The sequence below is a fragment of the Mastigoproctus giganteus genome, chromosome 9 (assembly GCF_048544385.1).
Source record: "Mastigoproctus giganteus isolate SK-2022 chromosome 9, ASM4854438v1, whole genome shotgun sequence".
NCBI lineage: Eukaryota > Metazoa > Arthropoda > Arachnida > Uropygi > Thelyphonidae > Mastigoproctus > Mastigoproctus giganteus.
The window spans coordinates 170,937,166-170,954,075 of record NC_143583.1 but is presented as its reverse complement, the minus strand read 5'-3'; the positions used below and the strand labels follow the sequence as shown (position 1 = coordinate 170,954,075).

The 16,910-nt window shown below is 38.9% G+C and overlaps 1 protein-coding gene across 4 annotated transcripts in view; it reads left to right on the top strand.

Moving 5' to 3' along the window:
* The window catches only part of LRR (capping protein regulator and myosin 1 linker 1 leucine rich repeat protein), a 1,021,987-nt gene that overhangs the window by 585,822 nt on the left and 419,255 nt on the right, over positions 1–16,910 (top strand). For all 4 annotated transcript variants that reach the window (XM_090381859.1, XM_090381857.1, XM_090381858.1 and 1 more), the window contains exon 24: positions 4,296–4,408. In XM_090381859.1, the coding sequence (XP_090237985.1) occupies positions 4,296–4,408 (113 nt within the window). The remainder of the gene's footprint in view (positions 1–4,295; positions 4,409–16,910) is intronic.

The following is a 16,910-nucleotide window of genomic DNA, read 5'->3' as shown; positions in this document are numbered from 1 at the left end:
TGGTAATAACTCAGAGGAAAATGGAGGAGAAATTGTTGAAGATAAACCTAAAAAAGGCACTCACTGTGGATGGCATCTATCCATTTATATTAAAGGAGGCAGAAAAGGAAATAAGCAAACCCTTAGCCATAATTATGAGAGCTTCCTTGGACTCAGTGGAGGTACCCATGGACTGGAGATGTGAAAATGTGACCCCAATTCACAAAGGAGGATCAAAGGCTGACACAAGTAATTATAGACCTGTGAGTTTAACTTCTGTTCCAGGAAAATTAATGGAGGCACTGGTTAAAGAAGCACTGCAGGATCATCTAGACAAGACTTCAGTTATAGCTCAGACACAGCATGGTTTTGTTAAGGGGAAGTCTTGCCTGACCAATTTGATTGGATACTATGATGCAGTCACAAAAGAACTGCATGCAGGGAATAACTTTGATAACATATATTTGGATCTTAGAAAGGCTTTTGATACTGTTGCACATGGAAGACTGCTGCACAAATTGGAGCAGTGTACCATTGGAAGCAAATTGCTGCTATGGATAAAGGGATGGTCGAGTGGGAGAAGATAGAGTGGTAATCAATGGACACTGCTGCTCATCGTGGATTGATGTTATTAGTGCAGACCCTCAGGGTTCAGGGTTGGGTCCATTGTTGTTTTCTGAATTTATGAATGATATTGAGGATGTTATATCAAGCTTAATGACCAAGTTTGCAGATGATCGAAGGTTGTCAAGGTTGTTAAGGACACTAATGACAGTACGCTGCTGCAACAGGATCTAGAAAAGTTGAGAAGATGGGCTGAGAGGGGGCAAATGAAGTTTAACATTGACAAATGTAAAGTACTACATATGGGAAGCAGTAACCTCAGAGTAACGTATCAGCTCTGTGGTACTACAATGACAGTGGTAGAGAATGAAAAGGTTCTTGGGATAATTGTGCAGGCAGATATGAAGTTTCCTGAGCAGTGTAGGCGGTCTGCAAGAGTAGCTCATGGTATCTTGTCAATGATATACAGGAATTTTTCTAGCAGGGATAAGGAAATGATTATCCCCTTGTGTAAGGTGATAATCACCTCCCCTTATCCCCTTGTATAAGGTCAGGCCACACTTTGAGTACTATATACAGGTCTGGTGGCTTCATTTTAAGAAAAAATGTAAAGCTGTTGGAATGAGTACAGAGAAGGGCAACAGGATTAGTGAATGGAACAAAGGGTTGCTCTTACGAAAAAAGGCTTAAGTTTTAAAAAATTACAGTGTCTGGAGACTAGGCACCTGCGAGGTGATCTGATTGAGGTGTATAAATTCTTGAATGGTTTCAACATGCTCAGTGCTGATGGGATTCTTCCTCTTGCTCAGAATAATCACCTGAGAAGGCATAAATTCGAACTGAACAAAGACAGTTTTAGGATAGATGTGCAGAAGTTTGCATTTAGCCAGTGTGTAGTTGGTTGGTGGAACAGACTTCCATCCTTTGTTGTGGAAGTTGATAGGCTAAATAAATTTAAGACTGAGCTGGACAGGTATTTGGAACGAACGGGAGGGGTAAATTGGGAGTTGGGTTTTTTTTTTTTTTTTTTTTGTTTTTTTTTTTTGGCTGATGCTGCATAAGCTTGCTTTCTTGCATCATACGCCTCTACTAATGCTATAGTCAGGGTGTGGCTGTATATATCTTCCTGGCTGCCTTCAATTTCATCTGCTTTCAGGTAGATGTACAGAAATAAAACCAAAGTGAAACTCTGTGGATTATGAACATGGCAGGTTTTTTTTTTTTTTTTTCTCCAAAACAGAAAAGTGGAAGATATCTGAAAAAATCACGAGGGATACATTCCATACTTAAGGAATACTAAAATTTTCGCATTTTTTTGAAAATTAAAAAAAAAAAAAAAAATTCTGTTTTTAGCTGATAACATAATAAAAGTGCTTACTAGATTGTTAAGGAATAAATATTATTAGCAGTGTTTTTTAAATTTATATGCCATTTTGATTTTAATAATGTACCTTGGTGAAATATAATCACAGTAGATTATTAAAATCAAAGTGTCAGGTAAATTATAATTATAGTAAGAAAAAACAATATAAGGTTCAATGCCATTCACTCTTTACACTCACACTGTAGCATCGCCGAGGAGAGAGAGAGTGGCGTCTTTTGTTTTACTGCTTACTACAGTCATCAACCTGATTAACTGTACATTAAATTAAGCACCATATTGTTTATTAGATATAATTATATATTTAAAAAGAACATATGTCTGGGATATAATTTGTCATTCCGATCCATGCAAAAAGGGTGAAATTTCTATGTTTTAATGCTGTTATTTATTCAGTAAGCTGTGTAACCTAGGAGAACTCTTTCTACTAAGAGTATGTCCTGGATCCCTTAGATTTAATCACCATACATTTTTTTTACAGCTGTGCCCACACCAGCACAACATTTTCTATCTCTCTTTGGCCTCAGTTAATCTTAAGTGATGTCAAACTGGTCATCACCTTGTGCAAGTGCTGTATGGCTAGCTTTGTATCTGAAATTTGCAAGAACTGTTTGTGCTCATGAACTAATAACTAGAAAAAGAGAAATGCCATTTTTTTTTTTTGCATGAATTTTTAAAGATAAATGTAATCATACATGTGCGTTGAATTGCTTTCTAAATATTTCCCAATTGTAAAATGATGTGTTGTTTTTTTTTTTTTTTTTTTTTTTTGTGAAATGTGCCAAATTATAGTTCCCAGTGTGTTGTGCTCTGTTAGATTTTCTGTCAATCCTTATTCCATTTATTGGTGCTTCCATAACTTTCAGCATTATCAGTCTCTATAGTAAGCTGAATCTTTTCTTAAATCAGTTAGAAGTATTAAATTGAACTGAAGTAAGTATCTAACTGAATGTAAATTGAGGCATTATACACTGAAAAGACAGAATTCATGGGATACCTGGTTCATGGGCAATGCGACGCTGTCACCTGTCTTGCTAGTGGATGAACTGCCACTTGGCGGGAATATAAGTATACTGCATCACTGCATTCACATAGATGGTAATTCGATGTCAGTATGGATAAACGTCGTGAGTTAACAGACTTCGAAAGAGGAATGAAAGTGGGTGCCCGATGCATGGGTCACTCTATATCGTGGAGGTGGTGCGAATATGCTATTTCTGGAATAACATCTCATCGTGTACAGCTCTGTGAGCATAGAAAGGTGTTGGATGAACGTGGCCGTCGAGTTCTGTCATTCATTGTTTCAGCCAACCAAACAGAGAGAGATAGTGGTGCAAATCACTGCCAACTTCAACAAGGGAGGTGCCAGAAACATCTCCACCAAGACCATCAGGCGACCATTAGCCGCAGTTGGTTATGGGAGCCACCGACCCACCAGAATCCCATTGCACGACATAGGACTCCGCGCCTCAACTGGGCATAAGACCATCAGCACTGGACCTTGGATGTTTGGTTGGAGACAGGTCTCCCGGTCCGATGAGTCCCATTTCCAGTTATTTCAAGCAGATGGGAGGGTGTGTTTCTGGCAGAAACCACACGAAGCTATGAACCCGTCATCAACAAGGAACTGTTCAGGTAGGTGGACAGTCAGTAATGTTCTGTGGAACGTTCATCTAATACACATTGGGACCTCTGGTACGTCTAGACACATCTCTGAACAGTCCAGGTTACGTGTTCATCCTTGCAGACCATCTTCATCCATTTGTGGCAGTCTTGCACCCACAGTGCAATGGACTCTTCCAGCAGGACAGTGCACCTTCCCACAGAACCGTGGTGACTAGAACATGGTTCGAAGAGCATTCTGTATATTTTACCACCACGGAATGGCCTCCCCATTCACCGGAAATCAACCCTGTGGAGCATTTTCGGGATGCTGTGGAAAGGTCTGTTCGAGCTTTGGATCCTCCACCCAGGAATGCGCCAGAATTATGGATAGCAATGCTGCAAGCCTGGATGGAAATACCTGTGGAATACTCTCGTGAACTAGTGGACTCCATGCCTCGCTTACATGACTGCCATTATCCAGGAGAAAGGTGGGTCTACCCGTTACTAGGTAGATAACCCATGATTTCCATCCAATCAGTGTAGCCTGATAGTATTTGCTACTTTCTCTATGTTCGCCTATTCGAAATGAAAATATAAAGATAAGATATATAACTATAATTTTCACTGCTCTTTATTCAGCAATTTTTCAAGAATTTTTAGACATTCTGTATTTGATTATATCCAGAATTGTTACTTCTGAACATAAAAAATATGCATTTTATGTTTCTCTGTATTTTTTTTTTTTTTTTTTTTTTTTCATACTCAGAAAGTAAGGAGAGACTTAGAACGTCTTTGTCAAGAGAGAGGAATTATTCCATCAGATTTTGTTAATCAGACCCTTTTAGAACAGGCTGGTACTGACATTATGAATAAAGTCAGGTATGGTGGTTACTAAAATTTCAAATAATAGATACAATAAGCATCTTATACATGTATTATTATACAGGAACCTCAAATGGCACAAATTTGAGAAGTATGCTTTCTCATATATGTATTGAACTGCATTCTTAGAATGAAGTTCATATATATATATATATATATGAGAAAGTATACATCTTTTCATATTTTCATATTAACTGAGAAACCTTAAGATAAAAAAAAATGTGATTTCTAATCGACCTATCACTAGGACTTCTATGTGAAATTTTATAACTGCACACCCACACTTACGTATTCAAATAAAAATGTTTAGACCTACTCATTTGTGTCGAACCTTATATTACTCTTACCTTAATGAATTTACACCTTAAAAGTCTGCATATGCTCATGTTCAAGCATCAGTTGAGTTTGGCCTTGCGTGAAGTGTGCACACACAAGCTCACAGTATAACTGTTATTTTATATTCTGTCTTAATTTGTTTTTTCATATTTTGTATAAATTATGAGTTTTAAGCACTCCAGTATTTCAAAGTGTTCTAGACAGCCATTCTTGTTAAAACTACAACTGTTATTTTTGTAGCATTAGTTATTGCTTTACTTTACACATATTTAATAGTAATTTTTAATTAAATTTAAACCAGAATTAGTCCTCCAACAAGCAGAAAAGTTTGTTTGAGGATTGTTTTTTGAGTGGGAATGCTATGGTTCAGGAGCGAACCATCAGTGGAAGTTCTCTTGTAAATCATATTATATTCACTGTACTAACTGTGGAATTTTGCAGAATCATCTCTAGTGGGGCATGGCACAACTAAGGGGGAACATATTCCTAGAGAGTGTGAGGATTTTAGACACTATTCTGATGGACTAACATAGAGGGATTGAGGAACAGAGTCGAAGCTGTCAAAGAAATTGGCAGTTGGGAGAATGAGAATAGCCTTGTGCAGGCAAAGTTTTACTGCTCCTGGAATAGAAATGTTTTTTCTATTCTATTAGCTTAAATTGGCATATTAACTTATTATCTAGAGTAGTTTTATATTCCTAGTTACGATACTTAGTTTAAAGTTTAACTTAGATAGAGATTTTGTAGGTATTACTTAGTATCGGTAAGGGTACAAGTTGCAGCTCCGCTGAACGAGAAGTTTTTTTAGCCATATTTAGCCACTTTATTGACCAATTGTTTTATTAAATTATTTTCTATAAGTAGCGTATAGATCTAGTCAGGATCCTTAGTTTATTCTGAATTGAGACAGCGAGATTTGAAAGTTAATTAATACTCAAGTGTCCGTAGATTTACCGTTCGTAACTTGCCGCCATTATAATACGATACAACGTTATATCCCCAACTATATAGCGCAAGCTTAGTATAGTATAGTATATAATATAATATTGTCAATTAATCAGTAAAATCTATTAATCTTGTTAAAATTCATTGTCAATTAAATTGTACTTTTTAACTAGATACATATAATGACTTAGATTATAAACATAACATAATTAATTAATACATAACTTGATATGAGTTATATAAACGAAACTCGTAGATAATACTTGATACTGAAAAATGGGAGTGCTGTGACTCGGGGGAGAACTGAGGGAGGCAGTTGCCCTCTGAATCACAGTCTTTTAAAATGCACTGCTTGCTTGATGTTTGTGGAGCAGACGGGTACGGGACATGATATTTCCATGGGGGATGTCTTTGTGTGTGTGCACAATGTCAGGAGTGTAAGGAAATCAGGCCATAACTCTGCGTTGTTATGGGCCTATATGAGAACTTAAAGGACAGGGTGGATGCCCTCGAAGGATCTAAATTGAGGGGCCCATCAAGCTCTCAGCTGCCCACATCAACGTCAAGAGCTTGCACTTGGTCATCACGCCAACACAGCGGCAACTCCCAAGGCAGGATGCGCCGGTCCCACAGGAACTACTAGTTGTTGGTGACTCTTTGTCAGGGAAACGGGGAACATGCTTTGTAAAAAGGATAGGTGGAACAGGACCAGGGTATGTCTGCCAGGGGCAAAGGTTTAGATGTTGTAGAGCGATTATCATCTTTTAAGGGCACAAAAGGTGATATAGTTGTACACGTTGGCACAAATGATATTAAGAGTAGGAGACCGGTGGGATTACTTAACAAGAACAGGTCACTGTTGAAAAAAAGCTGTGAATTAGAGTTAAATTTGAACGTGTCTGCAATTCTGCCCAAACACGATAGGAGGGAGTATATGATGAGAGCCCTGTCGATCAATTCGGCCGTGGAAAGATTGTGCAAGGCTCAAGGGGTAGAATTTTTTTCAGCCTGGTCTATACTTGTTAACAGGAGAGATTGCTTCTACAGGAATGGGATACATTTAAATAGAAAGGGTGCAAGAATATTTGCTGACGCTATTGAGGCAGTGTTAGGTGGGTCGGAAAACTGCTAGCTTGGGGGGATACAAAGACTAATAGATTAACAGTAGCCACTGGCAGAGGTGAAAGTGATTCTTGCACTGCTTCTATTGGAATGAGCAGCAGCATGGAAAACAAGATGCAGGATATTTCAGAGACTGCTGGGAGTCATTGTGGTACAAGTAAACACATGGGTTGTGTTACGGTAGCTAAGAAAAAGAACAGGTGCATGTATACTTGCGTGTACAACAATGCTAGGAGTTTGGTAAATAAATTTGATGAATTTGAGGTATTGCTCAAAATATCAAAGGCAGATATTGTTGGGATATCAGAGATGTGGTGTCACAGTTATAAGGAATGCAGAACTGGAATTTTGGAAGTATAATGTAACAGAAAGGATAGACAGGATAGGAAGGGAGGAGGGGTTATGCTATTAGTTAAGAAACACATAAAATCCAAGGAAGTGACACCAGTTGTCATTGCTGGACAGTGCAGTGTCAAGTCAGTTTGGTGTGACATAAGCATTGGGAGATCAAATTTGAGAGTAGGAGTGTGCTATAGGCCTAATGACTCTGATGAGTATAATAAGAAATTGTACAGGGAAATAGAGTGGGCCAGTAAATCAGAGAGTCTTATAATGGGGAATTTTAATTTCCCAGATATTGACTGGAATTTGTGGGTTGGTCACTCTTACACTAGCAAGCCTTTTGTGGATTTATTGGATGATTGTATTCTACATCAACATGATCCGGAGGCAAGTTGAGGGAGTAATACTCTTGATCTGATTATCACTAGTGATTCTTCATGCGTTAAGAATCTGCAGATAAAGGAACCACTAGGTGGCAGTGATCACACTGTGATCACTAGGTGGCAGTGATCACAGTGTGCTGAAGTGGGATTTACTCAAAGAGGTAACTACCATCAGGGGTAAAGTGAAGGATTTTTGCTTTCATAAAGGGCACTACGATGGTCTGAGACAGTATTTAAATTCTATACAGTGGGACCAACTGATGATGTTACCAACAGCAAATTCAAAATGGGAAGCATTCAAAGAACTTATCTTGGAAGCTACTAGGCTTTACATACCAACTAAAAAATATTGTTCAAGGTTTAGGCCAAAATGGATGTCAATGAACTAATGAGACATATGGCAGAGAAGAAAAATGCATGGGATACATACAAATTAATGGGTGACATGGAAGCCTATGATAGATATAAGCTGGTCTGTACCCAAGTCACAAAGAAGATTAGGTAAGCAAAGGCAGATTATGAGAAATCCTTGGCAAAGGAAGCAGAGAAAAACAGAAGAGTCCTTTACCTGTGTAAACTCTAGAAGGAAAGAGATGAATCAGATTGTTCCACTGAATATTGATGGTTCAACAGTTGAGGATCCTGCTCAGGTGACTAACAAACTAAACGAGTATTTTGCATCTACAATCACACATGAGGAGTTATTCAGGAAGGGGAATGCCAGAGGTGAAGTAAACTCTAGCAGTCAGTTAGAAGATTTTGTAATAACTGAGAGGAAAGTGGAGGAGAAATTGTTGAGCATAAACATAAAAAAGGCACCCGGGGTAGATGGGATCTATCCATTTATATTAAAGGAGGCAGAAAAGGAAATAAGCAAACCCTTAGCCATAATTATGAGAGCTTCCTTGGACTCAGGGTAGGTACCCATAGACTGGAGATGTGAAAATGTGACCCCAATTCACAAAGGAGGATCAAAGGCTGACACAAGTAATTATAGACCTGTGAATTTATCTTCTGTTCCAGGAAAATTAATGGAGGCACTGGTTAAAGAAGCACTGCAGGATCATCTAGCCAAGACATCAATTATAGCGCGGACACAGCATGGTTTTGTTAAGGGAAAGTCTTGCCTGGTGAATTTGATTGGATACTATGATGCAGTCACAAAAGAACTGGATGCAAGGAATAACTTTGATATTATATATTTGGATCTTAGAAGTTCTTTTGATACTGTTGCACATAGAAGACTGCTGCAGAAATTGGAGCAGTGTGGCATTGGAGGCAAGCTATGGATGAAGCGATAGTTGAGGGGGAGAAGACAGAGTGGTAATCAATGGACACTGCTCATCATGGACTAATGTTATTAGTGGTGTCCCTCAGGGTTCAGTGTTGCGTCCATTGTTGTTTTCTGAATTTATAAATGATATTGATGATGTTATATCAAGCTTAGTGTCCAATTTTGCAGATGATCGAATGTTGTCAGGGTTGTTAGGGACACTAATGACAGTACGGTGCTGCAACAGGATCTAGAAAAGTTGAGAAGATGGGCTGAGAGGGGGCAAATGAAGTTTAACATTGACAAATGTAAAGTACTACATATGGAAAACAGTAACCCCAGAGTAATGTATGAACTCTGTGGTACTACACTGACAGTGGTAGAGAATGAAAAGGACCTGGGGTAATTGTTCAGGTATATATGAAGTTCTCTGAGCAGTGCAGACAGGCAGCAAGAGTAGCTCATTGTGTCTTGTCAATGATATATAGAAATTTTTCTATCAGAGATAAGGAGGTGATTATTCCCTTGTGTAAGGCTAACGTCAGGCCACACCTTGAGTACTGTATACAGGTCTGGAGGCCTCATTTTAAGAAGGATGTAGAACTGCTGGAACGAATACAGAGAAGGGCAACAAGATTAGTGAATGGAACAAAGGGTTGCTCTTACAAAGAAAGGCTCAAGTTTTGCAAATTACAGTGTCTGGAGACTGGTACCGGCAAGGTGATCTGATAGAGGTGTAAAGAGCCTTGAATGGTTTGAGAATGCTCAATACCGATGGGATTCTTCCTCTTGCTCAGAATAATCACCTGAGAGGGCATAAATTCAAATTGAGGAAAGACAGATGTAAGATAGATGTGCATAAATTTGCCTTTAGCCAGCGGGTAGTTGGTTGGTGGAACAGACTTCCATCCCTTGTTGTGGAAGTTGATAGCCTAAATAAATTTAAGGCTCATCTGTGGACAGGTAATTCGAACGAACGGAGGGGTGAAATTGGAGTGGTTTTTTTTTTTTTGCTGATGCCACATAAGCTTGCTTTCTTGCATCATATGCCTCTACTAATGCTAATGTTAATTAAATGGAGGGACCCTTCAGGCATTCAGCTGCCCAACAAAATTCTGGAAGTATACTCATCCACAGGGCACTCAGAAGGTAGCTGTTGTTAGTGACTCTTTTGTCAGAGCAGCAGGAAATAGTGTTTCTGCCTGGGGCATAAATTTATGACATTGTAGAGGAACTGTTATCTTTTAAGGGCACAAGAGGTGATATAATTGGTGCTAATGATATTAAGAGTAAGCGAGCTAGAAGATCTACTTAACAGTAGAAGATCTACTTAACATGTGTTGGGCATTCCTGAGAAAAATGTCTACACGTTAGGATTAAATTTGAAAATTCAGCCCTTCAGAGAGTGTACAAGGTTCAGTGAGAAATATTTATGAGTGTGGCCAATACTTGTTAGCAGGATAGACTGTTTTTACAGGAGTAGGATACACTTAAATACAATTTAAAAAATTTGTTGATACTAACAAGGCAGCATCTGATGGGTTGCAAAACTACTAGCTCGGTGATGGGGGAGACTGATAGATTAACAGCAGCTAAAGGCAGAGGTGTGATTCTTGCATTGCTTCTATTGGAATATGAAGCAACCTGAAAAGTGAGGTGTTGGAGAATACAAGGCCTGTAGGTGCCAACAAATTGTATTAGGGTTACTAAACATCAAAAACAGGTGCATGTATACTAGTTTTTGATTTTTTCTTGCATACAGATGATTGTTAGGGGCATAATGAATAAATTTAATGATTTTGAAGTAGTACTTAAGTCTTCAAAAGCAGACAACATCTAGGTGACACTCAAACAAAAGAGATGAATAATTTGAATGTTGTGGGGTACAGTGTGTATAGAAAGCAGAGATGGGGATGTGGAACATTATGCTCTTAGTCAAGAAGCACCTAAAATCTAAAGCAGTGCATCCAATTGACATGGGTGACCAGTGCAGTGATAAGTCAGTATGTTGTGACATAAGAACTAGGAAAACAAAAATGAGTGTAAGTGTGTGATAGGAATGATGACCGTGGTGAGCATAATGAACAACTATACAGACAGAATTGGCTAGTAAATCAGAATGTCTTAGAATGGGGGCATTTTAACTTTCCAGATATTGCCAGGAACTTCTGGATTAGTCACTCTCATAATAGTACGTTTTATATGAATTTATTTGATGACTGTTTTCTATACCAACTTGTTAAATAGGCAGTGTGAGAAAGCAGTACTCTTAAAATGTACTCTTAAGCAGCGACTCTTTGCGCTTTAAGAATCTGCAAATAAAAGAACCACTGGATGGCTGTGGTCACAGTGTCTTGATATGGAATTTCCTTGAATATGTAACTACTGTCAAGGACAAAGGGAAGGGATTTTGTATACGAAAAGGTGACTACAGTGGTCTCTGACAGTTTTATGATCTATGTGATAGGAACAACAGATGATGTTATGAACATCATGTGTTCGTCACTTTACCAATGCTTTCCATTTATCAAATTATGAATGGGAAGCATTCAGTAAAGTAATTGTTGAAACTACTAGACTTTTTCTAAATTGAGAATTGTGGCACAGAAGAAAAATACATGGGATGCATACATATAAATTATCAAGTATTATAGAAGCCTCCAGTAGATAAAAACTACTTTACAGAATCAAGGCACAAAGAAGGTTTGGCAACCTAGAACAGATTAAGAGAAGGCTCTGAGAAAAAATAAAAAGCGAACCAGCAAAGACTTCTCTACTTATCTGAACACCAAAGGGAGGGATTACGTTGGTCTGCTAGATATGATAGTTTAACTTTAGATCATCGTGCTCAGGTTGCTGACAAACTGAATAGATATTTTGCATCTACATTTATTCATGAAAACGTTTTTAGCATTAGCATTAGTAGAGGCATTTGATGCAAGAAAGCAAGCTTATGCAGCATCAGCCAAAAAAATAAAAAATAACCACTTCCACTTCACCCCTCTGATCGTTCGAAATACCTGTCCAGCTGAGCCTTAAACTTATTTGGGATATCAACCTCCACTACAAGGGATGGAAGTCTGTTCCACCAACCAGCCACGCGATGGCTAAAGGCAAATTTCTGCACGTCTATCCTACATTTGTCTTTCCTCAATTTGAATTTATGCCCTCTCAGGTGATTATTCTGAGCTAGAGGAAGAATCCCATCAGCATTGAGCATACTCAAACCATTCAAGGCTTTATACACCTCTATCAGATCACCTCGCTGGTGCCTAGTCCCCCAGACACTGTAATTTGCAAAACTTAAGCCTTTCTTCATAAGAGCACTCCTTTGTTCCATTCACTAATCTTGTTGCCCTTCTCTGTACTCGTTCCAGCAGCTCTACATCCTTCTTGAAATGAGGCCTCCAGACCTGTATACAGTAATCTAGGTGTGGCCTGACCATTGCCTTATACAAGGGAATAATCACCTCCTTATCCCTGCTGAAAAAATTCCTGTATATCATTGACAATACTCCATGAGCTACTCTTGCAGCCCGTCTGCACTGCTCAGAGAACTTCATATCTGCCTGCACAACCACCCCCCAAGTCCCTTTCATTCTCTACCACTGTCAGTGTAGTACCACAGAGTTGATACGTTGCTCTGGGGGTTGCTGTTTCCCATGTGTAGTACTTTACATTTGTCAATGTTAAACTTCATTTGCCACCTCTCAGCCCATCTGCTCAACCTTTCCAGGTCCTGTTGCAGTAGCATAGTGTCAATAGTGTCTTTGACAACCCTGCCAACCTTCGTATCGTCTGCAAACTTGGACATTAAGCTTGATATACCATCATCAATATCATTTATAAATACAGAAAACAATAATGGACCCAATACTGAACCCTGAGGGACTCCACTAATAACATTAGTCCACGATGAGCAGTGTCCATTGATTACCATTCTCTGTCTTCTCCCCCTCAACCACCCCTTTATCCATAGCAGCAATTTGCCTCCAATGCCACACTGCTCCAATTTGTGCAGCAGTCTTCCATGTGCAACAGTATCAAAAGCCTTTCTAAGATCCAAGTATATAATATCAAAGTTATTCCCTGCATCCAGTTCTTTTGTGACTGCATCATAGTATCCAATCAAATTGGTCAGGCAAGACTTCCCCTTAACAAAACCATGCTGTGTCCTAGCTATAACTGAAGTCTTATCTAGAGGATCCTGCAGTGCTTCCTTAACCAGTGCTTCCATTAATTTTCCAGGAACAGAAGTTAAACTTACAGGTCTATAATTACTTGTGTTGCCCTTTGATCCTCCTTTGTGAATTGGGGTCACATTTGCACATCTCAAGTCCATGGGTACTTCCCCCGAGTCCAAGGAAGCTCTCATAATTATGGCTAAGGGTTTGCTTACTTCCTTTGCTGCCTCCTTTAATATAACTGGATAGATCCCATCCACCCCAGGTGCCTTTCTTGTGTTTAACTTCAACAATTTCTCCTCCACTTTACTCTCAGTTATTACAAGATTCTCTAGCTTACTGCCAGAGTTGAATACACCTCTGGCATTCCCCTCGCTGAATAACTCCTCATATGTGAATGTCGATGCAAAATATTCATTTAGTTTATTAGCTACCTGAGCAGGATCATCAACAGTTGACCCACTGATATCAAGTGGACCAATCTGATTCATCCCCTTCCTTCTAGAGTTTACATAAGTAAAGAACTCTTTGCTGTTTTTCTTTGCATCCCTTGCCAAAGATTTCTCATAATCTGCCTTTGCCTGCCTAACCTCCTTTGTAACTTGGTTACAGTTCAACATGTATCTATCATAGGCTTCTGTGTCACATGTAAATTTGTATGTATCCCATGCATTTTTCTTCTCTGCCATATGTCTCATTAGTTCATCTGAAATCCACTTAGGCCTAAACCTGGAACAATATTTCTTAGTTGGTATGTAAAGCCTAGTAGCTTCCAAGATAAGTTCTTTGAATACTTCCCATTTTGAATTTGCTGTTGGTAACATCATCAGTTGGTCCCACCGTATAGAATTTAAATACTGTCTCAGTCCATCGTAGTCACCTTTACGAAAGCAATAACCCTTCCCTTTACCCCTAATGGTAGTTACCTCTTTGAGTAAATCCCACTTCAGTACACTGTGTTCACTGCCACTTAGTGGTTCATTTACCTGTAGATTCTTAATGCATGAAGAATCATTACTGATAATAAAATCAAGAGTATTACTCCCTCTAGTTGCCTCCCGAACATGCTGATGAAGAAAACAATCATCCAATAAATCCACAAAAGCCTTGCTAGTGTGTGAGTGACCAACCCACAAATTCCAGTCAATATCTGGGAAATTAAAATTCCCCGTTATAAGACTCTCTGATTTACTGGCCCACTCTATTTCCCTGTACAGTTTCTTATTATACTCATCAGAGTCATTAGGCCTATAGCACACTCCTACTCTCAATTTTAATCTCTCAATGCTTATGTCACACCAAACTGACTCGACACTTCACTATCCAGCGATGTCGACTGGCTTCACTTCCTTGGATTTTATGTATTTCTTAACTAATAGTATAACCCTCCTCCCTTCCTATCCTGTCTATCCTTTCTGTTACATTATACTTCCAAAATTCCAGTTCTGCATTCCTTATAACTGTGACACCACATCTCTGATATCCCAACAATATCTGCCTTTGATGTTTCGAGCAATACCTGAAATTCATCAAATTTATTTACTAAACTCCTAGCATTGGTGTACACGCAAGTATACATGCACCTGTTCTTTTTCTTAGCTACCCTAACACAACCCATGTGTTTACTTGTACCCCAATGATTCCCAGCAGTCTCTGAAATATCCTGCATCTTATTTTCCAGGCTGCGGTTCATTCCAATAGGAGCAGTGCAAGAATCACTTTCACCTCTGTCTACGATTACTGTTAAACTATTAGTACTTGTATCCCCCCAAACTATCAGTTTTCCGACCCACCTAACACTGCTTCAATAGCATCAGCAAATATTCTTGCACCCTTTATATTTAAGTGTATCCCATCCCTATAGAAGCAGTCTCTCCTGTTAACAAGTACAGTCCAGTCTGAAAAAAATTCTACCCCTTGAGCCTTGCACATTCTTTCCAGGGCCGAATTGATCGACAAGGCTCTCATCATATATTCCCTTCTATTGTGTGTGTGCAGAATTGCAGACACTTTCAAATTCAACCCTAATTCTCGGCTTTTGTTCAACAGTGACCTGTACTTGTTAAGTATTTCTGCCGGTCTCCTACTCTTAATATAATTAGTGCCAACGTGTACAACTATTTAACTTTTTGTGCTCTTAAAAGATGATATCCGCTGTACAACGTCATCAACCTTTGCCTCTGGCAGACATACCCTGGTCCTGTTCCACCTATCCTTTTTACAAAGCATGTTCCCCAATTCCCTGACAATTGAGTCACCAACAGCTACTAGTTGCTTTGGGACCAGCCCAGTCTGCCTTGGGGGCTGCCGCTGTGTTGCGTGATGACCAAGTGCAAGCTCTGGCATTGGTGTGGGCAGCTGAGAGCTTGATGGTCCCCTCACTTTTAATCCTTCAAGGACATCCACTCTGTCCTTTAAGCTCTCATATAGGCCCCTAACAATGCTGAGTTGTCGCCTGATTTCCTTACACTCTTTGCATTTCGCGCACACACAAAGACATCCCCCATGGCAGTATCATGTACCGTACCCGTCTGCTCCACAAACATCAAGCAAGTAGTGCATTTTAATAGGCTGTGATTCAGAGGGCAACTGCCCCCCTCAGTCCTCCCCTGGCCACAGCACTCCTATTAGCTTGAGCCTTTTGCTTTGCTGCTCTTGTCTGAGTCATGATTTCGATTTAATTTCAATAAAATTTCGATTTCAGTACAAAATTAAAACCCTAAACCTGTATCCCAACACAGTTATAACGCTATATTTATGTTTCAGTATCGAGTGTTATCTATGAAATCCCTTTATATAACTTACGTATCAAGTTAAGTATTAATTATTTATTTTTTACTAATTATTTATGTTACGTAACCTAAGTCGTTATATGTATAGTTAAAAGTACAATTTAATTGACAATTGAGTTCAACAAGATTAATTATCTGATTAATTGACAATATTATGTTCTATACTTTACTATATTAAGCTTATGCTATCTAGTTCGAGATATTTTGTATCGCGTAACAATGGTGGCAAATTACGAACGGTAAACACATGGATTTGATACCCTTTCCGATACTAAGTGATACCTACAAAATCTCTATCTAAGTTACTTTAAACTAAGTATCGTAAATAGGAATATAAAGCTACTCTAGAAAATAAGTTAATATGCCAATTTAAGCTAATAAAACAGAAAATAAATCAAAAAATTTCTCTGCTCCAGGAGCGGCAAAAAGCTACGTCCGCACAGGCTACCCTCGTTCTCAAAAACTGCCTTTAGGGATGGATTGCCAGAAGTGTATCAAATTCTTAATGGAGATCTAAATGAATTTATGATAATTTAGAAGATTTTTGATAATTAATAGGAAAGTAGAAGAGAAACTGTTGAAGCTAAATGTAAAAAAGTAATTTGGATGGATGAGATATATCCAATTATATTAAGGGAGGCAGCAAAAGTGGTAAGCTGTAATTATGAAATAATTCTCAGATTCGGGAGTGGTCCCTGAGGACTGGGGATGTGTGAGTATGTTGCCACTTCTTCAAGGTGCATCAAAAGACAACATGAATAACTAACCTGTTCTCTCTTGACTTCTGTACTAGAGAAAATTATAGACTCACTGGTTAAAGAAGCAATAATTCAGTCACTAGGTGGTAGTTGACTCTCATAAACTGGTGCAATACCACCACTTTGGTTATTGGAGGCTTGAAGTGGTGGAACCCATGTTTAGTCTCCAGAAACAAATCATCTCCCATCTCATCCATCATGCAGTATGATTGATGTATTTTGAGGTTATGATAGACATCATGGCAAGATCCAATCTTCCTTATATTTTGAGGGTACAATTCTAACATGGTGTTTGCAGGTCAGGCACTAGATAGTCCACCAGACCGAACTGACTGGTAACTCTCTCGGAGGCTTCTGGATCAGC